The sequence below is a fragment of the Cetorhinus maximus genome, chromosome 20, assembly GCF_964194155.1.
Source record: "Cetorhinus maximus chromosome 20, sCetMax3.hap1.1, whole genome shotgun sequence".
In the NCBI taxonomy this organism is placed as follows: domain Eukaryota; kingdom Metazoa; phylum Chordata; class Chondrichthyes; order Lamniformes; family Cetorhinidae; genus Cetorhinus; species Cetorhinus maximus.
Window position 1 is genome coordinate 77,936,530 of NC_135898.1, and position 26,896 is coordinate 77,963,425.

Here is a 26,896-nt window from a genome sequence, read left to right on the forward strand (position 1 = left end):
CACAGTTTTCAAACTGCTGTTTCAAAGTACAGTACCACTGTACAGCACATTGTACATACCTGGGATGATCGAAAGGCAGCCAGTCCTGCAGAATCAGAGGGCACCATCTTTGGTTTTTTATAATAAGAAAAGATAAGGATTTTAATAATGCTGCACAGTTTAAAGATGGCCTTTGTTTGACCTTGTTGCCATCGGTTTAACCTGTAGTCTGTGTAGGCGAGCATAGGAGATATTGTGTCTTTTTAAAGCAAGATTTTATGATCAACTGTATGTAAATGAGATTTAGGAGTAGATAATTGGCATCCGTACAACAATAGGAGGAATTGTTTTTAAAGAAAGAAATCTTTTATCATCACAATCAAACAGCAATGTCTCTCAGTAGCTAGTTTTCTGTAGGATTCTTAACATTAATTGAGGAGGCTCCATACCAGAGGTTTTGTTTTGCAAATCACTCCAGTAATAAAAAAAAGCTCATCTATGCCAAAACAGAATTTTAGGTGTAGGTCTAACACAAGAAGTGTGGTTACAACTGCCTTCAGAGATTTATGGTGCTTAAAATGTTAATCCATACTGTGAAGAACTTGTTACAATAAATCTCTCAGCTTTAGATCGAATATTCTCCTGGCAAACCCTACAAAAGTAAAGCAGATTTGAAGTAAAACCAACAAGCTCAGAAGAACATTCTTATTAGAAGAGGGGCCAGCAACAGAAAGGATTGAAAACAAGGAAGGCTCCGACAGTGCGAGCAACTCCAGCAAACATCAGACCTCGATTCCAAGCTATAAAGACTTTCTTCGGACTCACCATGTTTAGTGTATTCTGGGAATAAATCACCCAAATTTGGACTTTAAGGCTTTAGCTGATGATTCAGCTGTGCATGATCTATTTAACAGGAAACGCTAAGCTTGATCTCATTCACCCTCTCTCTCCCACCCCCATCTCGGAGATCTTGTACCTTACCCAAAGTCCAGGCAGTGCACTGCAGCAACTTAGTTAGATCAGGAGTATGATTACTACCACAAATGAGATCAGCAAACTCACCAAGAACTCAGGATCAAATTGGCACATTCTGTTATGCACATCAATATTGCTGCATATAGTTCATTTAAGCACTAGCTATTTGGTGTGCCTTAACTCTGGTCCATCATGTTGAATATTTACACTATAAAACAAGTGAAATGGGATTACTAAATATATGGATAACTGCAGCCATTGGTTTTCAGTGCCCGCTCCAAATTCCATTCCATAACTACTGACTCCATTCTTCTCTCTGGCAACTGTCTGAAATTAAACCACTCCATTTACAACCGTGGTGTTACTTTTGACCCAGAGATGAGCTTCAGACCCAATATTCATGCCATCACTAAGACAGCCCATTTGCACCACCACTACCTTCAGCTGCTGCTGAAACCCTCAGTTATGCCTCTAGACTTAACTATTCCAATGCACTCCTGGCTGGTCTCCCACATACTAGCCTCTGTAAACTTGAAATCATGCAAAAAATTCTGCTGCCCATGTCTTAATTCACTGCAAGCCCTATTCTCCCCATCAACCCTCTGCTCACTGATCTACACCGCCCAGTCAAGCAACATCTTTATTTTAAAATTCTCATTCTTGTTTTCAAATTCCTTCATGACCTCACCCCTCCATAAATCTAATCTCCTCCAGCCCCACAACGTTCCAGAGATATCTGCGCTCCTCTAATTCTGGCCTCTTGCGCATTTTTAATTTTAATTGTTCCACCACTGGTGGCTTTGCCTTCAGTTGACTAGGCCCCAAGCTCTGGAAAGCCTACACCTCTCTGCCTTGCTGCACTCCTTTAAGGCACTTCTCTTTGACCAAACCTTCGGTCATCCGACCCAATCTCTCTGTCAGGAAAATATGTCTATATTGTACAATAAATTCCAATAACATTAGAGTCTGTGTCTGCATGGGATTTAATAGAATTAGAGGCAACTGCCTGGGTGCTTTGATGTAAGAGGAGAGGTTGGGTCTGAAATGTTAATTAGGTAAACATGGGGAAGTTTTAAAATGTGAAGTGTAAAGTGGGCAATTTGCATTTTTAAACAAAGTGTGGCTTGAATTCAAAAGTGCAGGGGTAATGTATACCTAGCCAGCAGAAGTAGTAAGAAATTGTGTATTTATTTATTTTTCCCCAAAGATTACTGGTAAAACTGAATGCTATGAGATATTCTTATCAGGAAGGTAAAGTCCAAAGACAGTGAAACAATGGATATTTGCATCCAAAGAAGAAAATATGTACAAAGGAGCAAAGACTGCCTACCCTTAAACACAGCCTAAAATTCAACAAGTGTGAAATGCCTTCAGCCTGCATATACCAAACAGGGACTGAAGTTAAGAGAACTCACTTGACAGTTCAGGATATCGTTTACTTAACCTGGGTCTTTTAAAAACGTGCGTCTTACTGTTGTCTTAATGAAAGTGTAACTGGGAGTCAGATTAAAGAGGATTTAGAAGTGATCATAGTAGTAATTTGTAGATCTGTGTATGCTTCAAATAAATGTTTAGTCTAGTTTTGTAAAAGCCTTTAAGACTTGGTGGTCTTATTACTACTGAATTCAAGGCACTCATCTTGAAATTTATACAAATTGCAAAACAGGTTGTGGCAGTTGTTTCAAGTTTCCCTTTGGGATTTGAACAACTCAGCATTTACCATCAGCTGTGCCATAACAATCTCCGATATGGCTTGGGTGTCATACTTTATTTTGTAATGCCCCTATGAAGTGCCTTGCGCGTTTCATTATGTTAAAGGTGCCATGATATAATTTCTTGTGGTATTGGACAGTAATTTTTTTTGATGGGTGTAAAAGGTGAAAAAGGCCACTTTATGTATGACTGCAGCTTGTGAGTAACCAGTGATATGAAGTTCAGGAAATGGAGATCAGCATCACTATTGAAAGAGAAAAATAAAAGTCTTCTCTCCTTTATCTCTTCATCGGCAATGCAGTTCAAGGTATCTTGGGAGAAAAGTAGAACTGATGGAATATTAAAAAGTTGCTCTGAGAGCTTAGAAGTCAAGTCCCCAACCTTTGAGTCATGCAGGCCTGGAATTGACGTGCATAGAGTTAATCTCTCAGTCAAGGCAGCAATAAGAGAACAAGTGGCCATAGCATCTTCAGGTTAGGAAAAAGTAAACAGAAGAAGCAGGTCTGCCACTTTCCTGCTTTCTGTGCTCAAATATGTTGAGCTACCCCTGGACAAGGCCAGAATCAGGCTTAGCCATGATATCTTCCACAGACCAGGCTGCTGACAACCAAAATCAAACTTCCTACACTAAATCACCAATTGGTGTAGATTAAAATGTTCAGCTCATCCCTTCCCCTCCCTCTCCTGCCCAGCCCATCTGGACCCATAGCTCAAGATGCCAGTGCCTTCAGAAGTGGGGAGCAGAAAAATGTTTGCAGAGTTAATAAATATAAAAAATTTAATATAGCAAAACAAGAAAGAATGGAAAAGCGCAAAGAAGAAACAGAATCAGATTATAAACCCAATTTAAAAACAAAACGATTGAGAACTTAAAAGCTATTTCTGACATCCGAAGAGCTTTATTGATTTAACAGTCAAGAGTGACGGAGGGTCAGTTTTCAGGTAACGTGACCAGAGATTAAAATGGCTGGCCTGTGGAGAAGACGACTCCCAGGCTGTTAGAGCACAAACAATTTTTAAAAAATACGACGTGTTTTTCTTTTAAATACTGTTTTAAGTTTTTAATCTTTAGCATACGGAGGTTAACTTTCTTTGGCAGGGCGAAAGAGCAAACATCTACCTGCCAATTTAATTGTAAACCAAAATACATTCATAGATATAATGTACTTGACGTATCAGATTGCTATACATGGCATACTTTTATGAATCAGGATGCAATGAATGCTGGAGTCAATTGCAACAAGGTGAGTTTATAATTCATTCTAATTTAGGAAATCAAGTATTTCTAGTGGAAATTTAGTTACTGACAGACAGCCAATTCCAAGACAAATGAATGCAGCAGATGCTAAATCACTCCCACAATTTAATTTAACATACAGTGATAGAAAACAATCCAGTAGAGCCATCTAAACCCTGAGTATTGCCATCTCTTTGTATTCACTTTCCATACATACATGCAGTGCTGATGGAGTAGCCATTTTGATGACTGCCTTGGTCATACTATCTACAAACTGAAAGTTAGAATGAATTGTGAATGTTCCATCTTGTGTAGGTTAGAAAAATGATGCTTTTACCCACACCACTCACTCAACCAATATCACAACATTTTTAAATTGTTCTCATCAGCCATAAATCTTACAGATTGCAGAGATTACATAATGGGCCTAGCAACATATCAAACATTGCACCTGTAAAATAATAGAAACACGTTATGCAATTTATAACTAGAAAAACAAATAGAATTCAGGCCACTGCATCAAATGGAGATCCAACTTGGGTTTGTATTAAAAATGTCAAGAACCGGTATTCTAAATTCTTACTCCAATTTGTCAACTATCAGTGCAACATGATTTACCTTCAGCTTGCCATAGTGTATGGATTAAACTGTACTTGTGTGAATTTAAACAAATCATGTTCTGTAGCTTGCCTTTATTTCAATCAATACATCATCTGCTCAATTCACAAATAGATTTTAATCCTGAGCAAGCTGTGTCTTTGGTTTGTGGGGATAAAGTATGTGATCTCAGGAAGTTCTGAGCTTTGAAAGATTTTTCAGGTCATCAACAAAATGAAGTTCATTACCTGTGATTCAAGGAGAGGCTTTTGATTATCTTCTATATCGATGACACAATCACGAGCATTTGAAAGTAGAGATGCTGTGTGGAATTAAATAAACAAGTATGAGGTAATGCCATGGCAATCTATTCAGACAATGAATATATTACATTTAAAAAAAATTACATTACACATTTAAAAAAAATGCAACTTCTGATGGCTCACAAAATGACTGCACTTCAAAAGTGACTCATAAGTCCTAAAACACTTTGGAACAGAGAGTTTGTGAAAGATGCTACATATAAAAGCATTCGATATGACCATGGCTGGTCCTCTATTTCAACGCCATACTCCCAATCTCTCCCCATACCCCGTGACGCCTTTGGTGTCTAGAAATCTTTTCCTCAAATATATTCAGTGACTTGGCCTCCACAATCTTCTGCGGTAGAGAATTCCACATGTTCACCCTCAGTGAAGACGTTTCTCATCTCGGTCCTAAATGGCCTACCTCATATCCTGAGACTGTGACCCCTTGTTCAAGGCCCCCTGCCACGGGAGACATCATCCCTGCATCCAGTCTGTCCAGCCCTGTTAGAATTTTATATGTTTCAATCAGATCCCCTCATTCTTCTAAACTTCAGTGAATACAGGCCTAGTTGGTCCAAACTCTACTCATACGACAATCCCGCCATCCCAGGAATCAGTCTGGTGAACCTTCAATGCACCCACTCTATGGGTATCCTTTCTTGGGTAAGATGCATACAATACTCCAGGTGTAGTCTCACCAAGGCTCTGTACAGCTGCAGTAAGACATCCTTGCTCCCCTGTACTCAAATCCTCAAATGCATCCAAATTTGTTCTATATACTGAAGCTGCATGAGGTTGTAATTTCTATACAAAAATAATGTAAAATACCTTTTGATTGCATTCCAACAGTCTCTCTTTCAGCATATGGGTCAATCCGATATCCTTGCAGAGAATGAATTGTGCACTGTCCAACTATTGGTTTACGTCCAAATGGTCTGTGGTCAATTACCTTTATGACAATAGGAGGGGTGTACATTTCTTCCTTTGGAAGCAGCTGGAATCAAGATCAGAAATGATAGGTTTTTTGCAGGTCCATCCACTTACATAAATCTTCAGTGATAACAATACTTGCTACAGCCGAATTCATTCCAGTACCTCAGCCTTCAGTAATATCTTAGTTGCATGACAATTGTTCAGATCTGTGACCAATTTTATCTTTAGACATCATTCTGTACTCGCATCTTTACCGATGGACTAGTTTCCAAATCTGACCTTCAACCCACGCACCGGTATAACAGCTGATAGTCAAATAGACTGACTTATTTAACCCTCTTATTATTCTGTATAGTAAACAACTCAGATTTTAAACACTTTTTTCAAACCTTTTCAAACAATTAGAATTTCTAATTAACTATGACTAGTGTGCTAATCAAGTGAAGACCAGTCAGACAACATGGCTTTAGTTTAAGCCATGGACACGAGTGTGAAATTCTTTGATAATTTTAGTGAAAGTCATTTTGAACCATCTTGTTAAAATGGTCAAAAGTAGCAACCTTACCTCAATGGTTATGAGCTGCCTTCTAAGAAGATTACTGAGCAGGATACTGGACATGTGGCTATTGAGACAGACACTAACTTGTTACTAGGCATTGTAAATCTTGCCAGAGTATAAATGATAAATAACTCGAAGAGGGTCAAGAAACGCCATCCATAGCAACAGTTTTGTTGAATGCTGAAATATTGTTAGCATAAATGATGATTTTAAGTTGCATGAGTTGCACATTAGATGTAATTTTATTGATAGCATATTGAGAAGAAAATGGCAATGAAAACCACAAGCTTAAAGCATTATTGAGTTAGCCTTTCCAGTTTATGCTCAGAACTGTGCCTGTGGAGAGGTCTAAAATCATTTAGAGAGCCTTGTGCTAGCTCTCGAATGATATAGGAGAAGTGGTGCAATTTTACATAGACGACAATGCAGTAAATTATCAATTAAATATTTGATAAATCTTGTTGTGTAACCAGAATTTAATTAGATACACTGTTCCTTTGCATTACAAACTGTAAAATAAAAATGGTTTAATACCACCACTTCAATGATGTGAAGGGATTTACCGCATGTTGATTCGGTATTCAAATACATACCACTTTCATAAACAGAACTGAAGAGGGGAAGTTTGGACATCTCTTAAGACTCTTGATCACTGCCGATTCCAAATACTCGCCACCACATTCCACAATGAGACTCGGGGAAGCAACAGCAGCCAGTTGGTAGGTCTTCATGTTCCGTAACCCCCATGTTAAGATCTGTAATGATACTTCAGTTAAATAACCTGTACGACACTTTGATTAATGAACTCATTAATTTCCTTTAGTTTGAAGCAAATGGCATAAGTGGTTGTTGTTTCAACCATTAGTTTATAAAATATAAAGTAACACAACGGCCCAGATTTTACAAACCCAATAATAGCGAGGCTGTTAACACTCAGTGCTATTATTGGGTAAAACTGACAGCAACTTCCAGTGTCCACACATTCATAGTTAGACACGGAAATTGAGAAGTCACCGTCAGTAACACATGATCCACCACAGGCTGTGCTGTTGCAATCTTTACCATTGGTATGGGGCAGGTTGCTGGGGGGGGGGGGGGGGGGTGGTCACTATCATGGTGTGAACTAGGGCTAACTTTCCACTATTCTCACTTTAATCGAGGACCAACCTTTGCAACTGCTCTCAAATCAGGAGGATCTGAGCTTTGAATGCAAGTGCAAGCGATAATTAGTGAACAGCCGCTCTGACCCAGAGGAAAATAATTTGACAAGTATGGAGTCTCATTCCTCAAAAGAAAATCAAAAGTTGCAGCAGTTGTTTTCCTGTTTGGCTCTTATTTCTCTCAATCCCAATTGTACTTCCTGTGCAATGACCTAAATGTCACTTATACTTTAGAACTTCCTTCTTTACAGTCTGCAAGTGTCAGCAACAGTTCTTTAGCTTGATTCGTTAAGCAGCTTGCCCAACTTACAGACACCACAGATCCCCTCTAGAATGCAGGGAATTCAAACAGGTGACGGTGAAAGGGAAAGCCTTTGCTGACAAACCTACCAAAAGTCTTTGGGCAACTGTAAATGATGTAGAGCAGCTTTTGCCATTTTTTCACCATTGACCGCAAAACCTAGGCCATAGACAATTACGAACAGAAAACATTTTCTTCATCAAACTCTGAAATGTGTTCAGACATTTTTGAACACATCTAGAAATCCAAACATCTCCTAATGAGCAGCAAAACAAATAAGTTTTCACATAAGTAAACTGCTCCAGTATTACGAAGTTAGTTCAAGGTAACATTCCATCATAAGGTCAGAAGTGGGGATGTTCGCTGATGATTGCGCAATGTTCAGCACCATTCATCACTCCTGAGATACTGAAGCAATCTCTGACCAAGTGCAGCAAGACCTGGAAAATATCCAGGCTTGGACTGATAATTGGCAAGTAACAGTCACACCGCACAAGTGCCAGGCAATGACCATCTCCAACAAGAGAGAATCTAACTATCATCCCTTGAGATTCAATGGCATATCATCACTGAATCCCCCACTAACAACATCCTGGGAGTTACCATTGACTGGAAATTGAACTGAACTTGCCAAATAAATACTGTGGCTACAAAAGCAGTCAGAGACTGGGAATCCTGTGGTGAGTAACTCACTTCCTGACTCCCCAAAGCCTGTCCACCATCTACAAGGCACAAGTCGGAGTGTGAAGGAATACTCCCCACTTGTCTGGATGAGTGCAGCTCCCACAACCCTCAAGGAGGTACAACACCATCCAGGACAAAGCAGCCCACTTGATTGGCACCACAAACATTCACTCCCTCCACCACCAATGCACAGTGGCAGCAGTATGTACCATCTACAAGATGCACTGCAGGAATTCACCAAGGCTCCTTCAACAGCACCTTCCAAACCCACGACCATGACCATCTAGAAGGACAAGGGCAGCAGGCATATGGGAACACCACACCCTGGAAGTTCCCCTCCAAGTCACTCACGATCCTGGCTTGGAAGTATATCGCCGTTCCTTTGCTGTCACTGGGTCAAAATCCCTAACAGCATTACAGGTGTACCTACACCACAGGGACTGCAGCAGTTCATCACCATTTTCAAGGGCAATTAGCAATGGGCAATAAATGCTGGCCTAGTGAGTGACGCCCACATCCCATAAATTAATTAAAAAATTCTCTAATATAAGAGGTCCTGGTGTAGAATTCCAAATATAAAAAAGGTTAAATGTGCACCAGCAGCACATTAGTAAAATTAGCCATGGTTTATTCACCAATGCTGAATAAAAATAATCTAGGAGAAATGAGACTCACCTCAATTGCAGTAAGCTGCACGACTGGTCTGATGCCATGTGGCACCATGTACAGTACAGCTGACCGGACTGGAGGAAGAATTGGTAAATTAGATCCATCAGGCTGTTGGAACGGAGGAGGAAAAAAAAGGTTAGAGTAGAAAAAGTACGATTAGAGTAATAAAATTGCAATGTTTAAACAGCATTCTGCAGTAACAAGACAAGAAAAACGAGTAGTTCTCTCATGTGAAGGTGCAGAAAAATTGGGCAGGATGTAGAATCCCAGGAGTTATGGGGTAGGCCTGGTGAGGAAGGTGGGGAAGGCAAGGAGCAAGCATTAATGGCCCAGCAGTACAAATCAATCAAAACTCAGATAGGAGATTGCAGGTAAATGGAAATATATAAATAGCTAAGCAGTATTTCTGGCTTAGCAACATTAGCATTGCATAGAGAAAGCTGCATTATGTATTTACTTCATGCACATGTATTACCACAGCTGGAGAACATATCATACGTTATTGTACTGACAAAGTGCAAAACTACTCCAATATATTTACTTTATCTTTCAATATTAGTTCAGCAGCTATGAGGAGTTCCCCAGCTTTCTTTGTTCCATTCTTTATTGGGTACCAAAGGAGTTTGGGGGTCACATCGGTCTCTGGATTTAGCTTCACCATCGGAGGGCAGGCACATCTGCCTAAAAATTCGTCTTTTCCCTGTGCAGAACAAAGTTAAATTTATTAAGATCGCCTACTTTTCTCTCTGACAGAAAAGCACGATGCAATCAAACCAAAATTAAAGTAATACGTACAACTTGGTCTTCGTCAAATATTTCAATCATCACATTTGGTGGATTTTTAATTAGGGTTTCAGGACTGCCATAGATATCAATATCATTGAAAATAAGGGTCTGGTCCCAGGTTGGGTTCAAAGTGGATTTGATAACTTCGGTTGTCTTGCTTTGATGAAGAAATGAAACATGTGCATATGGATCTGAAAAAAATAAAGTAATAGGTTTAACCTGAGAAAAAGTGAACACATTTAGGCCAATCAGACATTCCGAGAAAGACCAGTGTGCATGGGAACTGAACTTTGGGAAACTGGAGGGAAATGCAGCCTGTGGTTATTTTAATCATTCGGAAAACCACAGGCTGCATTGCCACTGTTTAACAAGCTGCATGCCCCTCAAGTGCTAGATTGAAGAATCAGCCCTATTGATACAAAAGTTTAACGTTTTATTATATTCCGTTAACAGCAAAAATGCAGGTGGACCTTGTGTAATGAACGACCAAAATTAAAATGAACAGCTACACAATTGAAGTAGTTTAAATTTCAAAACAAGAGCAATCTTGAATGATTTACAACTGTCTTAATTCATGCATGGACTTGTCTTAAGCTTTTTATTGACTTCCTTCTCTGCACCTTCTCACTGGAAGATTACTGATGGCAGGTGCAGCGCAATAATTGGTCTCAGCATCTCTGGGTGAGGAAGAGCGCAGGGTAAAGGAAAACAAAAAGAAACAAGGTTCTCACTCCTCTTTGTAACACAAGCCACTGGATAGTAAAGTCCCTTTGTACAGAAGTTGAGTGAGGATAGGGTCATGGTTGACTAGGATACCATCCTCACATCAACAGCTAAAAGGCTTGCTGACAATTTGCTATCAAAGCTCACATGAAGAATGGTCACTTAAGGCCAGATACCACACACCAGCACACAGGGCAACCTAGAAAACCCAAAAGCTGACAGCCCAAACAGTACCAAGCATAAATCTATGATGTGTCATTGTCATAAGTTGCATACACCTGCAGCTGAAGTTTAGTGCAAAGTTGAGAAAAATTGAATGATATTTCTGAAATGGTTTCTATAGTTACTATAATAAGAAGCACCCTTGTCCACCAAAGACTGGAATTGAGAGCATTCCCACCCACAGTGATATTCAATCTAGGAGCAGCCAAAACAGGTAGGAGCCAGATGTGCTACTGGAGTTTGTTTTTGTCATCAGCCAACACAAAGCAGCAGCCATTGCCGACAAATGCTGACCGTTCGGTGACAAACACTTAATTTGTATCTCATGAGTTAACAGCTCACGACAGGTGGTGAAGAGAAAGTAAGACAGGGCGAGGGGAAAAGGATTAAGGATAATTTGCCATTGCTACCGATTTGTGTAATATTTTTCCTTGCAATGCTGCCTTCTCAAAAACATGCTAAACTAATTTATACCAAAAGATGTACAGCTGGTTGGTAGCTGTTGACCTCCAACATACTGTCAAATACTTAGTTATGTCATAAACTGCTCCAAGTTGTTAGATTTCACCTCATTGATATTGTGTAATTAATAAGGCTTAAATCAAATTGTACCGCACATAGGCTTAGTGATAAAAAAACCTTAACTTAGCAACATTCCAATTAAGTTGGCATCTCTATCTACCAAAATACTGTAATGTAACTTTAAAATATGTGGAGTTACAGCTGGGAGGGGCGGAGAGGGGCGGAGAGGGGCGGAGAGGGGCGGAGAGGGGCGGAGAGGGGCGGAGAGGGGCGGAGAGGGGCGGAGAGGGGCGGAGAGGGGCGGAGAGGGGCGGAGAGGGGCGGAGAGGGGCGGAGAGGGGCGGAGAGGGGCGGAGAGGGGCGGAGAGGGGCGGAGAGGGGCGGAGAGGGGCGGAGAGGGGCGGAGAGGGGCGGAGAGGGGCGGAGAGGGGCGGAGAGGGGCGGAGAGGGGCGGAGAGGGGCGGAGAGGGACGGAGAGGGACGGAGAGGGGGAGAGAGAGAAAGAAATTTACAGTAGTACTGCATTTGCATTGGATGCAACACCTTCAGAGAATTGCAAATGTGTCACGAACCTGCATATTCAAAACCCAAACCATATAGGCCTATTTTCCTCCAGGTGTCAGAGAATTGCAGGGTACCTGAGGTGCACTGAAACCATGAGTGAAAAGTCTAGTTCAATTTTTCTGCTTTGCATGGCACAACTCCTTAGTGGGATCGTGCACTGGGATTGACTGGTTGAAACTGAAGCAGAATCGGGCACATGAAAGCCCCATTACCACCAACAGGATCCATTGGAGAGAAGCAGCCAGAAAGCTCAAATGATTCGTTACATTTTTTCTCCTTTTAGCATCAATGCTGCTTGGGTACCCTGTGCATCTCTGCAGATGCTGTCAGACCTGCTGAGTTTTTCCAGGTATTTTTATTTTTGTTTTTGTTTTGGATTTCCAGCATCCGCAGTTTTTTGCTTTCACCCTGTGAACCTTCTGGGCTGCAGAGGTTTCCAACATAATACCCAGCATTAGCTTCAAGACCCCTCTGTTTGGGGTAAGTGAATGAGGGAGTATGACCACAAGCAACAACAGTTTCATTGGTATCCTTACAATGGTCCTGCCCCTTCAACAGGCTGAGAGATCCCAGGCTGATGTCTTAAGAGGCCCAGACCTGATGCGACAGATAGTCCCCATGCCCCTCTTTCTCCTTAGATCTGGAAACTGAGAAAACCCCAGGCCTAACCTATAACCTTATGCAAACATCTAGCAGTGTACAAAACAGTTGCTTGTTAATACAGCATTTGCATGTTACTGAAAAGGGAGACATGCTGTGGAAGCTTTTCATCTTGCACTCATTGGGTCAAAAAACACAGGAATTTCAAACAATCAAAAACATTTATACTACAGGAGAAAAGGGTGCTGATTGGTTGGCAAGTCAACTCTGATTGACTAAGGTGTCGACATAGAGAAAGCAACAGGTAATAGGCTCCCCAAACTCCTGGGTAATTAAAAAAAAAGTGCAAAGCTTGGACATATTCCTTTTGTTTGCAGAGAACAAGTCCCTTCCTATGTATGTCACTTCTAGCAAGTGTAAATGAACCATATTGTGAGCTCAGCTGATTATCTTCAATTGGCTATTAGCGTAACTATTGACACACTCAGGATTGTTCAGCAAGTGCTGCCCAATCGTGGAATCACATCTAACACGGGACCTTTTGTTTTGAGTTTTACATGCAGACTGGTTGAATATGGTCTGTATTCTGCCTGTTACCAACAGCCTAAGGAACATGCTTTTTGAACCAAACAAATTTGTTCTTAACAGGCCAAATACAGACTGTACTCTGACTTTAAACACTGACAATATTTCTAATAATACATTAAATAGACCTCACTGGATAAAGTTTGGTAAGTACATACCTGAAAAACTGTCTTTATCCATAGCAACTATGGCTCTTGCTTGATAAATATAGCATCGGAGGTGATAGATCGAAGGGCCTGCAACAAAATATCAGTATTATCCAAAATATGTGCATGCTCTAGTTTAGGTCACATTTCCAAAGTGTCAATGTGAAAATGCTGATCTGGTGTGAGGCCCAAACTGACACCCAAGTGAAGCAGAGCCAAAAGGTCCTCCTCTGCGATGCCTCATTTTGCTTTGCCCCAATATCAGATAAAGGTCTAAACTCCAGTTTCATGCTGAATTTAGAACTAAAACACTGATGCAAAATGAAGTTGCTTCATACCAGCATAACAATTCTCATTTGAATAGTTACAAATGCACACTTTCAGGAAAACATCATCAGTTTTGGAAAATGACTGAAGTGACCACTCTGACACAAAACCACAGTTACAATTCAGTAGCCACTTCTGAGACATTGAGTTAACAACATATGTGCAGAAATTGAAGAGCAAAAGTAAATGTGGATAGCGCAGTGCTAAAAAAGACTTAACATTATCTATGAGGATAAGTACGGTAGCTTTAAAACTATTACAAATTGTGGGGGGGTGGGTGGTGGATGGCGGGGAGGAGGAACAGTAAGACATATTTCTGGGAAATGGTATTGTGGTTTCGGGGGGGGGGGGGGAGGGAAAAAAAAGGTGCACGGATGGAAAAAGCAAACAGAAGTATTCGGATCAATTTTGATGTATAATTTCACAGAGATCAGCCTTCAACCCTCTGGGCCTTTATTGGTGTAAGATACACTCTATGGCATTATGATAGAACATTAAGAGTTGGAAGGTTTTGCTTACGGTCAAACACACAGGAGATCATTGGGGCACTTGCTCCAAACACAGAGTCTGTTGGTGATTTATCACCATCCTCACTGGAAGTTGGAGCCTTAAAATAAACAGAACAAATCAAGAACGACGATGCGTCTCAGGTCATTTATTTTTGCCCACCCTGACAACTTCACTCCATAACCACACCACACAAAAAGAAATGCTGAAACGTTCATGCGAAACATTTAATATGTAACACAGAAAGTAAACATGCACCCACAAATCTTGAAATAGACCAATAACAGGTGGACAGCATTGAAAAATGTTATTTGTGCAGAGAGGATAGCACTTAAATTTAAAAATAATCCTACTAGTTCACTCACGAGAGCACCTTCCAGTTTGAAGACAGCCGCAGCCCCGAGTCGGCCAGATGGTGCCATTTTTCTTCGCCATCTTCTGCGGCGATAAGTATCTGATTTCCGCTGCTTCATGTGGAAGTTCCAGCCAATCAGGGAGGCATATTCCCACCCTTCCAAATCCTGAACTGACTGGCTCTGAAAGTTGGAAATAAGTGAAAGTCAACAACAAAAAAAAACACCCATCAGCAACAGATATTGTCGATATAAAATCTCACTGTTTCCACAGCATCAATAGTCTACTGTTGTCATTTTAAATTTTGTTACTTGAATTAACGTGCATCAAAAAGCTTTCCACACGTGAGCAGCAAACACACATCCAGCAACTTAACTACACAAATATACTGGTTTCACATATAGGGTAGGTTGGAGGGAAAAGCAATTCAAATATAAATCATGTAATGGAAATGGATTTTTAGGCGATATGTTACAATGGATCATTTCCACAATCCAAGATCACCCTCAAAACTCATTCAGCATGATAAAGTTTTGATATTCTCCACAACTTGTTGCAACTTTCAAAAGACCGGGGAGGGGAGGTGGTGGCATAGTGGTATTGTCACTGGACTGGTATTCTACAGGCCCAGGGTAATGCGCTGGGGATCTGGGTTCAAATCCCACCACAGCAGATAGTGAAATTTGAATTCAATAAAAATCTAGAATCAAAAGTCTAATGATGACCGTGAAACCATTGCCGATTGTTGTAAAAACTAATGCCCTTTAGGTTACCTTAATGCTTACCTGATCTGGCCTAGATGTGACTCCAAACCCACAGCCCTCTGAACAAGGGTAATTAGGGATGGGCAATAAATGCTGGCCTAGCCAGCAACTCCTACAGTCCATGAACGAATAAAACAAAAAACACAACAGACTGCCGGAACATACCTTATGTGCAGTTTGCAGATTGTCTTTTTTGCGCCTTCGCACCCAACGCCTGCGCCGATGGATATGATACATTTTCTCTGTCGAGACCCAGGATTTGGGCCTGTCATCTGGGGGTATTGTTATTCCATACTCCCAGCCTGCAGTGTAAAGAAAGGGCAAAAATAGGGTTGAAAAATAACATACAAGATTTTAAAATTTACCAGCAACCTTACTAAACCTCGGAGCAGTTGCAAGTTACAGAAGTCACACACGCTTTGGAAAGCAGAGAGTGTTTTATTTTTTCATGTTTGTCAGAGTTTTAAGTATTAGGCAGGGCTGTTGATGGTGTATCCCACTTTTTTTTTAGGCATGTGGAGCAAAATGGATAAGCAGACTTAACCCAATTCTGAAATACGATGTAGGAGATAAAACCAAGGCTATTGATTTGCCGCATCATTACAGACCATGACATGTCCTGTGATTTCTGTTATCCAACTTGGGAAGCACAATTTTGTGTTTTAAAATTCCAGATTTTTGGAAATTAAAAAAAATCTGATTGTTAAATCGTACCTATAAAACGAGACCAAGTTGAGTAGGGCTCTATATGATGACAGCTGTAGCTCAAGCCCCATCTAAAGATAGGGTCTGGTTTGTGCCAATGCAGCTACTGAAGTGTACTGCTAGTGGCAACCCCCACAGTAAACTGGCTAGGTTTGCTATGGCCAGCAAGTTTTACAGTGGGACATAATAAAGAAGCAGTTATTGTTATCCTTAGGAGTAGAGGAGATTAAGGGGTGATTTATTTAATAGCGGTATTTACAAAAGAGAGGTGAGAATGTGGAACTTGCTACCACAAGGAGTGGTTGAAGTGAATAATATTAAAGGGTGTTTAAGGGCAAGTTAGACGAGTGAGGGGGAAGGGAATAGAGGGTTACGATGATGCATATAGATGAGGAAAGATAGGAGGAGGTTCGAGTGGAACAAACTCCAGCATGGACTGGTTGGGCTGAATGGCCTGTTTCTGTGCCGTATAATCTACACATCAAACATTGAGGTGTTTTGGTGGCGAGGGGTTTTGGTGGTGTAAATAAGGAAAAACCTGTCTCCACTGGCAGCAGGAGCAGTAATCAGGGAATAAATTGGCACAAGAGAATAAGCAGCAAAGTGGAGGTCACTTTCTCCCCAAATGCAGCAAGTTATAATCTGCAATGCATGGCCTGAAAGGGTGGAAGGAGATTCAATAGCAACTTGCTAAAAAAAGCATGAAAAAAATCATTTATGGGATGTGGGCGTCGCTGGCTAGGCCAGTATTTATTGCCTCTAATTGCCCTTGAAAACGTGATGGTGGTGGTGAAGCTGCCTTCTTGAAACGCTGCAGTCCGTGTGGTGTAGGTACACCCACAGTGGTGTTGGGAGGGAGTTCCGGGATTTTGACCCAGCGACGGTGAAAGAAACGGCGATATATTTCCTGGTCAGGATGGTGAGTGACTTGGAGGGGAACTTCCAGGTGGTGATGTTCACATGTCACTGCCCTTATCCTTCTAGATGGTAGCGGTTGTGGGTTTGGAAAATGCTGTGTAAAGATATACCTATTGGATATATAATTGAAGGAAAAACTTACAGGTATGGGGAAAGAGCTGAGGAGTGGGACTAACCAGATAGCTGTTTCGAAGAGCTGGCACAGGCACAATGGAGTGAATGGCTGCTTCCCTGCACTATTATTGTATGAAGTGTGAGAGACATAAGCCCATGACAAAAAGGAAATGAATGCTGCTGGCACGGTGTGACACACTGTCAAGCCTTAAACCTCACCTGATAGAAGGTAGTACAGCACACGACAGTTGATCCCACTTAACTACTTAATAAAAACATTTTACACTAGAAAATCGTCAAGTTGCAGCAGTGTAAAATAAATCCTTCCAGTGCTTGTAGTAGCTCCCTCAAAGTGTGCACATGCTTCAACAGCACTTCCTCAGATTTCATGTAACTTCCTCTGTCCTGAGATTTTTGGGCAAATAATCCCATGGCAAATCATTAAGATTAGGTACAAGTCATAAAATAGCAGAGCATAGGAGGGCACCATTCGGCCCAGTCTGTGTGAGCTCTTCTGAAAGAGCAATCTGGTTTTTCCCCACTACCTTGCTCTTTCCACATATCCCTGCAATTTGTTTCTCCTTGAAGTATTTATCCAATTCCCTTTTGAATCCTACTCCATCCAATACCCTGTCAGGCAGTGCATTCCAAATTCTAACCACTCATTTCATAAGAAAAGCTTTCCTCACACTGCCTGTGGCCAATCACCTTAAATCTGTGCTCTCAGTTTATCGCCCCTTCAACAATTCTAAACTGTTCCTCTTGATTTACTTTATCTAAACTTTCTATAATTTTAAACATCTCTAGCAAATCTCTTAGCTTTTGTTACTTTAAGAACGACTCCAGTTTCTCCAGATTACCCAGGTAGCTGCAATCCCTCATCCCTAGAACCATTCTGGTAAATCTCTTCTGTACTCCCCCCCATAACTTTCATATCCTTCCTGAAGTGTGGGCAATACTCAAACTGGGGCAAAACTGCTGTTTCATATAAGGTTTCACATACGTTGCTGGCTTTTGTACTTTATGCCTCCATTTATAAAATCCTAGGATCCCAAATGCTTTAATAACTGCTTTGTTAACCTGTCCTGCCACCTATCCCCATGTCTCTCTCTTCTTGCACCTAGTTTAATATTGTAGTATTTGGCATGTATCATCTCTCTCTATTCTTCTGATTAATATATATTTTAGTGTTCAATAACTGATTGGTGTAATTGTGAGGACATTTTAAAGTACTGAAAATAAACCTGTTGCAGATTTAGATCTAGTGTCATCTCTGCATTGCTTTGAGATGAATCACATGTACAAGATATATAACAAACTAACAAATACATAACATACATCCCCTCACACCTTTCTGCATTGCATTTCATCTGCTGTGTGTCCACCTATTCCAGCAGCCTGTTTATGTCCTCTTGAAATCTATCACCATCTGCCTCCACTATACTTTGAAGTTTTGGGTAAGCTGCAAATCTCTAAATTGTACTCCCTGCACTCCCAAGCCCAAATCAATAATATATCTTAAAAACAGCTCATTGCTATTTCAGCTAGATACTATTGGGACATTAACTCTTCTCCCCTTACCCATCATTGCAAGTTAATTGAATAGTTGAAATTCATTTAAAAATCCAGCCTGGAACAATAAACCAGTGAAACAAATATTTTCCCTATACACTGAACAAAATTTCTTCCAACAGCAGGTTAGTGTCAAAATCACCTTGCTCATCCACAGCTCGATTGACATCATATTCCCAATCCTCCAACCAATTCCAGCCAGGTGGACACTCAATCTCCTCTTTTGAGGAACTCTTCTCACCATTCTATCACAGAAGAAAATAAAAGTAAATTTTAAGGATCTCTTAACTACACAAGTTTGGGAGCTGTGTTAGTTCACAAACTGTATGGTCACAAAAATGGACTTAAAGTTCATGGTTTATAATTACTTGAAAACATGAAGCAAGAAAACCAAAAGGTAGCACAGCCTGGAGTGCAAAAATTGCATCAGGCTAACAAATGTCCAATGCTTTGTTCAGTTGTTAATTTGGCATTTAAATCTGTTTCCAAGTGACCAAATTGCAGATTGCAATACAGTGACAGTAGAAGCCTCCAAGTCTGTCATTTGTATAATGTGAAATTGTTTTTAATGTGTCCTCAGGCGCGGCTATACTCAAATCTGTATTGTTGGTCAATAACCCCACAAAGTGTAAATCTCAAATGATGAGTATATTCACAGTCTGCTGAAAATAGAGTGCAGTAGCCATGTTTTCAAATGACAAAGTGTGTTAGAGGTCCAGGGACCATCAAATCATTAAACTACACCATTGGCAAAGGAGCCAGGTCAGCTACATTAAAAATATGTAAGGGTGGGTTGTATGCATGGTTTGTTCAACGTGGGAGCTTACATTAACACTAGATTGACAGGATTTCCTGGCTCCCTAAAAAAAAAAAATTCATATAAAATGAGCGTCAGCCATGGCAGGTGTAGGAGTTACATATTTCTGGGTTCAAGTCCCATTCCAGAGCTTGTGCACAAAGAACTCCAGGCTGACGCTCCAGTGCAGTACTGAAGAAGTGCTGCATTGTCAGAGGTGCTGTCTTTCAGATTAAAGATTAAACAGAAACCCCCGTCTGCGTACTGGGATGGATGTAAAAGATTCCCTGGAACTACATGGAAGAGAGGAGAGATATCCCTGGTGTCCTGGCCAATGTTTACCCCTGAATCAGCATCAGAGAAACACATTATCTGGTCATTATCACATTGTAGTTTGTGGGAGTTTGCTGGGTGTAAATTGACTGCCGTGTTTCCTACATTACAACATTGAGTACACTTCAAAAAGAATTTCATTGGCTGTAAAGTGCTTTAAGGTGTCTGGTAGTCATGAAAAGTGTGATATAAGTGCAAATCTTTCTTTCTTTAAATGCAGATCACTAAATTTGTGATCTTGAAATTTTGCTTCAATAATACTAAGTATTATCTGAATATAGATGGAGACTACACCATTGTGTAAAGCAACTCCCAAATCACACTCCTGATTGATAGCTTTCCCTCAATTGTACGATCAGTTCCACAGAAGATATAGTGTCAGCATTTTGTTACCCTAAACAATACAATACACACCAGGTCAGTGTAGGGCTCCTCTGCTACTTTCCATTCAGCTCCAGGATAGCGGGTGTTATTTTCATAAACTTCATCGATAAATTCTGTGTGGCCAGCATCAGCTTCTGTTAGCAAACTATGAACACAAATAAAATGAGCCAAGTTATGGTAGGTTTTATATTATATGCAGAATGTACACCATTTACCACTCTCCCTTTCATTTGGTCTGAAGGGCTGGCCTACCACATCCAGTCCTCGACTGAAGCGATTTAGTGCACTGCACTAATAAGGTAGAATTGGCATAATTTCTCTCAGAGAATGTATTCACTTAGACCAAGAAGAATTGAGAGTGGTTTGAAAAGTCAAGAACTAGTGCTACAAAAAGTTAAGGTTAGAGTGGAGATGTTCCTAAAGATAAGAGTTAAAAAAAATTGATCTCGCTCAAATTCAAATGTTTCAGAAATCATGGAGTATTGGAGGAGATATTAGAAACTAGGGAAAAAGAGGCCTGAATTTTCCACTCAAACGTGGAGAGTAGTTCAGACTGGAAATTTTCCACGGTTCTTCAAAGCTGTAGAAGCGAGTCACAGAATCACAGAGTGCAGAAGAGGCCCTTCGGCCCATCGAAGTCCAACAAGGGTCATGCGGACTCGAAACGTTAACTGTGCTCCTCTCCACAGATGCTGCCAGACCTGCTGAGTTTTTCCAGGTATTTTTGTTTTGGATTTCCAGCATCCGCAGTTTTTTGCTTTTATATAACTATTAAAAACTTGGTCAGCCTTTCAAAGCAGTGATCTAGTTCCATTATTCAACTTTGTACAATTCCTTTGGAATTGAAGCCTTCCATTTTTAATCTAAGAATGAATAAATTCATTTCAGTTTTGATAAAGGCAGAGGATAGGGGGAAGGTGCCATTGCGCTTGCTAATCAGCAGCAGTGAGTGAACAGTACAGAGGTCACTTTAAACATCATTGCTTATTTTAAGATCAGAAGATTTTAAAAAAGTATCCTTCCGAATCAACACATGCGAAGTGTTCATTCCATGGGAAGGGTGCCAATTCTAATATTTCTGTTCTATGCCACCCACATTCTGTCCAACACTAACTCTAATTTGCCAATCAGCCCATTTCTCGCCCACATCCGTTGGTTCCCTCTCTTCCTACTGCACAGAACTCAAATTCTTCATTTTCAAGTCTTTCTATGGCCTCGCCAACCTCCTCCACCAGTATGTTCATTCTTCCTCCTCTCTCTTCAATCATTGACAGAGCTGCCTGCCATCTCAGCTTTATTCTCTAGCAGCTTAGAAGTGTTTAAGAAGCGAGTTCCAAACTCACTTCCTTTAAATGTCTCCTCAAAACTCCCCTCTCCAATTGTGCTCTCAGCCATCTCCCCTAAAGCAGCTGTTATTGTCTCCCATGCAATTATTCATCAGATCAGCCTGGAACAGGGTTATGGGGAGAAGGCAGGGAGAATGGCATTAAGTAAATTGCTCAGGTGGAGTAGCAGGGCAGACACAACGGGGCTGAATGGCCTTCTCCGCTGTAAAAATTGAGATTTGGTGATGAACTCTGATTCTGTACATGCTAAATATATGGGATAAATACTCAAAAATCTCTTATTCTACAGTGTCTGGTGTGGTTTGCTGCCACCAGTTGACAGTGCGCTGGCATAAACAGAATGGTTTCAAGTTACAGTTTAACCATATGTACTGCTCATAGTAAAAATTGATTATTAAACATGTGGTCAGCAAATGCCTCCTTCTGGGCAGAAGAGTTAGTGCAGTAGCAAGAGGAGCAAGAATATATTTCTCAAACCGGGAGAAGCATGATGAGTATTTGGCCATGTTGAGGATCTAACTGACAACCTGCTTTTGTTCGTGAATTTGGGGGCGGCGGGGGGGGGGGGGGGGGGGGGAAAGAGATGGATGAAGAGGAATCCATGGAAGAAGATTAAGCAGAGTAAATATCAGAGTACAGAGCTATAATAATGGCCGGTAAGAGTGGCTAAAGATGCACAGGAAAATGAAATATTCCAACAGTTTCTGTTCAGTCAATTATTTTTCTAGTTTACACCACATGACTGAAGCATGAAAGCTATCGAAGTCAAGAAATATTTAGATTAAAACATTTCTGACCTTTTTTCGGGATCAACAAACCAGTCGCCTTCCCATTCCCAGCCTCGTGGGGGCATGAAGTTTTCCTTCTTCAGTTTTATTTTACCAGTTACATCAGAAAACTTGTGGCGACCCACAAGCCCACTAGTGCCCCATTTGCCCAGTAGCTGTGCTTGATTTTCATACTGCGTACAAAAGATAGATGAACAGGCATAAAAAGTGGATAACAGATGACTAAATACTTGTCCCTAATTTGAGATAATTGTCAAGGGTAAGTTTAAAATGTGCATTATGGAGGAGAGAAATTATTCCTCAAACATAACAAGAGCTATGCAAATCATTTTGAGAATGGCAAACAGTGTCTGGTTAGGCACAAAACTATTAAATAAAATGCATCTTACAACAGGTAATGGTGGACTCCAATTTGTCCTGGTGCACTAAATGTGGCTAGTGACCAGAAGGTTTATTTAAAAAAGTATTATTTTAATAAGTACATACTAAAAATATTGAGCTAAAAAAATATAAAAATATCATTCTAGCCGCTCCAAGCTTCAGCCAATGGGGCACCTGGCTTAATAGCACCACAAAGGCCATTATTAAATGCATCTTCTGAATTGCTTGCCCTTACTGAAGGAAATGACATGAACACTGCTCATGACAGCAGGGCTAAAAACAGAACTGTGGGCCTGAACATGAGGGAGCAAACATACTGGGTGTGGTAACTGGATGTACAGTCATTCCCTCATGTGATGTGCAGTGGGGGCTCCCACCAGTGAGCTCAGAGTGGACAATCCGCAGGGCAGGGCTTTTCCAACTCTGATCGAGTGTGCAAGCACCGAAAATGTCTAATAGAATTTAACTGTTTCTTGACAAAACCAGTCTGCTCCATATCATCATCACACTGGGTGTGGCAGTATACCGAACACTTGAATTAAAACGCAGACACAGTAAACCCTCACTTAAAACTGTGTTTACATTCCCGAAAATCATGACTTTAAGTGAATCACAGGTTCCCACAGGAATCAATGTTTAAAGCCAGAGAAGGATTCCTTCGACATTTCTCACCAGGAAAAAAAAAAGTACAAATTGAAATACTCCAATATGCATGTGCTGCACTGTGCATTTCTGGCTGAAATGCCTTGCAAAATAAAATACATTAAATGTAAAAGAAACACAATACATAAAGAATAATAAAATACATTCACCCTACTCTACAGTACTTTGAGTGACTAGGTTCCATCTAGTGATAGATGTTGGTCACTGCAGTTATCGGCTGGAGTCCCAGAACTACCTGCACTGGGCAATTTCTGCCAGTGGATGGAGCCAAGGTCTTCAGTGGGAGCTCAGCATCAGCAAAACCAGGAGCAGGGGTAGCAGCAGAGTGAGCAGCCAGGAGACGAAGAACAGACCCGAGGGCCCAGAGCCGAGGGGAGGACTGACTAAGATTAATTGGGTAAGCAGTCTAAAAAAGGTATCGAGGTAAATGAACAGTGAGAACATTCAAAATGTTCAACAACAATACCTTCCATTGAAAAACAAAAACTCAGCAAGACTGACCTGTGGCTCACTCAGGAAGTTAAGGATAGTATTAGATTAAAAGAAAAGGCTAACAATGCTGCAAACAAAAAGGTAACAAGTCTGAGGATTGGTCGTGTTTTAGAAAACGGCAGGCGGCCATCACGAAGATAATAAAAGGGAAAAATTAGAATGAGGGTAAACCAGCCAGAAATATAAAAAAACATAAGAGCCTTTATAGGTATATAAAAAGGAAGAAAAGAGTAGCTGAAGTAAATGTTGGCCCGTTAGAATCAGCGACAGGAAAAATTATGAAGAATGAGAAAATAGCAGACGGACTGACATTTTGTCTGTCTTCACAGTAGGCGACAAGTTTCAGACCAGAGATAGAGAGTAACCTAGGGGCTAAAGGAGTGAGGATATTGCTTACTCTCAGCAAAGTACTGGAGAAACTCAAGGGACTAAAATCCAATAAATCTCCAGGACTTGATGGCCTACACCCTACGGTGCTAAAAGAGATAGCAGCAGAGATAATGGATGTGCTAGCTATGATTTTACAAAATTCATTAGAAGATTCAGGAAGGATCCCACTAGCTTGGAAGTTGGCAATTTTTACACTGCTTTTCAAGGAAGAAAAACAGTGAACTTCAGGCCAGTCAACCTAACATCAGTTGTTGGAAAAATGCTGGAATCCATTATTAAGGAAGTCTTAACAATGTACTTAGAAAAACATAGTACAATTAGAACAAGTCAACATGGAAATCCTGTTTGACAAATTTATTATAGTTTTTTGATGATGTAACTAATATGGTAAATAAAGGGGAACCAGTAGATGTCATATCTGGATTTCCAAAAGGCATTTGATAAGGTGTCACACAAAAGGTTAGACAAAATATGGGCTCATCATGTTGGGGGTTTATTTTAACATGGATAGAGAATTGATTAACAGGTAGGAAGCAGAGGGTGGGCATAAACAGGATTTTTTTCAAGTTGGCAGGCATTGTACAGTGGAGCGCCACAAGGATCAGTGCAGGGGCCTCAGCTATTTACAATCTATATTAATGACATGGATGAAGAGATGAGTAAGGTATCAAAGTTTGCTGATGATACAAAGCTGGGTGAGAAGGTAAGTTGTGGGGAGGGCACAAAGAGGATTCAAAGAGAAATAGACAGGTTACGTAAGTGGGCAGAAGATGGCAGATGGAGTATTTTCTTTTTATTATTTGTTCATGGGATATGGGCTTCACTGGCTAGGCCAGCATTTATTGCCTATCCAGAATTGCCCTTGTTCAGGGAGCATTTTAAGAGTCAACCACATTGTTGTGGGTTTGGAGTCACATGTAGGCCAGACCAGGCAAGGATGGCAGATTTCTTTCCCTAAAAGGACATTAGTGAACCAGAAGGGTTTTTAACAACAGTTGACAATGGTTTCATAGTCAGACTTGTAACTCCAGATTTTTACTGAACTCAAATTTCACCGCCTGTTGTGGTGCGATTTGAACCCAGGTTCCCAGAGCATTATCCTGGGCCTCTGGATTACTAGTCCAGTGATAATAACACTATGCCACCACACAGGGATGTGTGAAATTATTTGCTTTGGTCACAAGAATTGGAAAGCAGATTATTTTTTGAAAAGCTTGTATGTGTTGATATTCCGAGATACTTGGGAGTGCTCATACAAAGAATGCAGAATGTTAGTATGAAGGTGCAGGAAGCAATTAGGAAGGCAAATTGCATGTTGGCTTTATTGCAACAGGAGAGAAGGACAACAGAAGTCTTGCTACAATTGTACAAGGTTTTGGTGAGACCACATCTAAAATAGTGTGTGCAGTTTTGGTCTCCACATTTAAGAAAGGATATATAGGAGGCGGTACAGCAAATGTTCAATAAATTGGCCCCTGGGATGAGAGGGTTGTCCTATGAAGAGAGGCTGGAGTAAATTTGGTTTATATTCTCTGGGAGTTTAGAAGAGTGAGAGGTGATCTCATGGAAACCTACAAAATTCTGAAAAGGCTTGATTGGGTAGACGTTGAGAGATTGTTTCTACTGGTTGGGGTGTCTAAAACACAGGGGCACAGTCTCAGGATAAGGGGCCGATCATTTAGGACCGAGATGAGAAGAAATTACTTCAGCCAAAAGGCTGTGTATCTTTGGAAGTCTCTACCTCAGGATTGTGGATGTTCCATCATTGAATACATTTATGACAGTTGAATACGTTGAATACAGGCTGGGATAGACTGACTTTGGTCTCTCGGGGAAATCAAAGGATATGAGGAACATGGAGTCGAAGCCAAAGATCAGCCATGATTGTATTGAATGGCTTGACAGGCCATATGGTCTACTCCAGCTCCTATTTCTTGTGCTCGAGGCCTGGAAGCAAGGGCAGGAGTGGGGAGGAGAGGCACTGAAGTGGGAGCAGAAGTGCTGGGTGAAAGGTTGTGTGTGTAGGCAGGCCACAGAAGAGGAAGGCTGTGGCAAATAACATTAAATTGAAACTGGCAACAGTAAACGGCTATACTGACACTACTTCATTAACGAAGCTAAAGCAAAACAACGAAGGGAGGTGACGATAAGCAAGAACTAGCTGGACAGTACATCTTCAGCAGGACCAAGCTCAGACTGCTTGATGAGCTAAGTGATGAGGAATGTGAAATGCCATTAATGTTCAAATGTAAACCAGAAAACAGTTTTCTTTGCTACCCAACCCGCTCAAATTCAGCGCAATTCCTAATTGGATGAAGGGACTATATTATAGTGGCAGAGAATTTAGTTACCTAGCATGTGCTAAAGTTCTGGAATCCTGTCTGTTGATGAGAAAAGTCACATGCCACAGATATACAGAGCTATGTACAGGTATTTTTATTCTACATTTAGGGTCCTGTCTGCATCTCTCTGCATTAACTCAGCGCCACGAAATTTAAGAAAAACAAACATGCTGACTTACCAATTCAGAAAATACACTGAAGTTTCCTTCAGAAAAACTGTTGAATTTGCTCTCCACAGCAGAAAGGCCGAGCCAAAAGCGAACACGTAACTGAATTGGAATTTTGGAATTTTTCTTTTTGCCTGCCACATACTAGGTGAAAGAACAGAGGTGAGGGATTTAGACCGTTTGAATATTTTCAATGAAAATAACACATTTTGAATCACCAACATACCATTCTGCAATCTCCAAATTAATCAAACCAATCTTCAAAAACCCTCCCTCTAACCGAGACTGTG

At 40.8% G+C, this 26,896-nt stretch overlaps 1 protein-coding gene across 1 annotated transcript in view; it reads right to left on the reverse strand.

The window, feature by feature from the left end:
• myofl (myoferlin like) overlaps positions 1–26,896 on the reverse strand; it is a 223,362-nt gene that overhangs the window by 111,474 nt on the left and 84,992 nt on the right. The window contains exons 25-40 of the mRNA XM_078564961.1: positions 26,619–26,750; positions 22,181–22,344; positions 20,068–20,182; positions 18,667–18,769; positions 15,381–15,517; positions 14,463–14,633; positions 14,110–14,197; positions 13,276–13,353; positions 9,911–10,092; positions 9,657–9,815; positions 9,122–9,223; positions 6,895–7,056; positions 5,638–5,803; positions 4,750–4,823; positions 4,122–4,178; positions 60–107 (exon numbers count right to left, since the gene is read on the reverse strand). Coding sequence (XP_078421087.1) covers positions 60–107; positions 4,122–4,178; positions 4,750–4,823; positions 5,638–5,803; positions 6,895–7,056; positions 9,122–9,223; positions 9,657–9,815; positions 9,911–10,092; positions 13,276–13,353; positions 14,110–14,197; positions 14,463–14,633; positions 15,381–15,517; positions 18,667–18,769; positions 20,068–20,182; positions 22,181–22,344; positions 26,619–26,750 — 1,938 coding nt within the window. The remainder of the gene's footprint in view (positions 1–59; positions 108–4,121; positions 4,179–4,749; positions 4,824–5,637; positions 5,804–6,894; positions 7,057–9,121; positions 9,224–9,656; positions 9,816–9,910; positions 10,093–13,275; positions 13,354–14,109; positions 14,198–14,462; positions 14,634–15,380; positions 15,518–18,666; positions 18,770–20,067; positions 20,183–22,180; positions 22,345–26,618; positions 26,751–26,896) is intronic.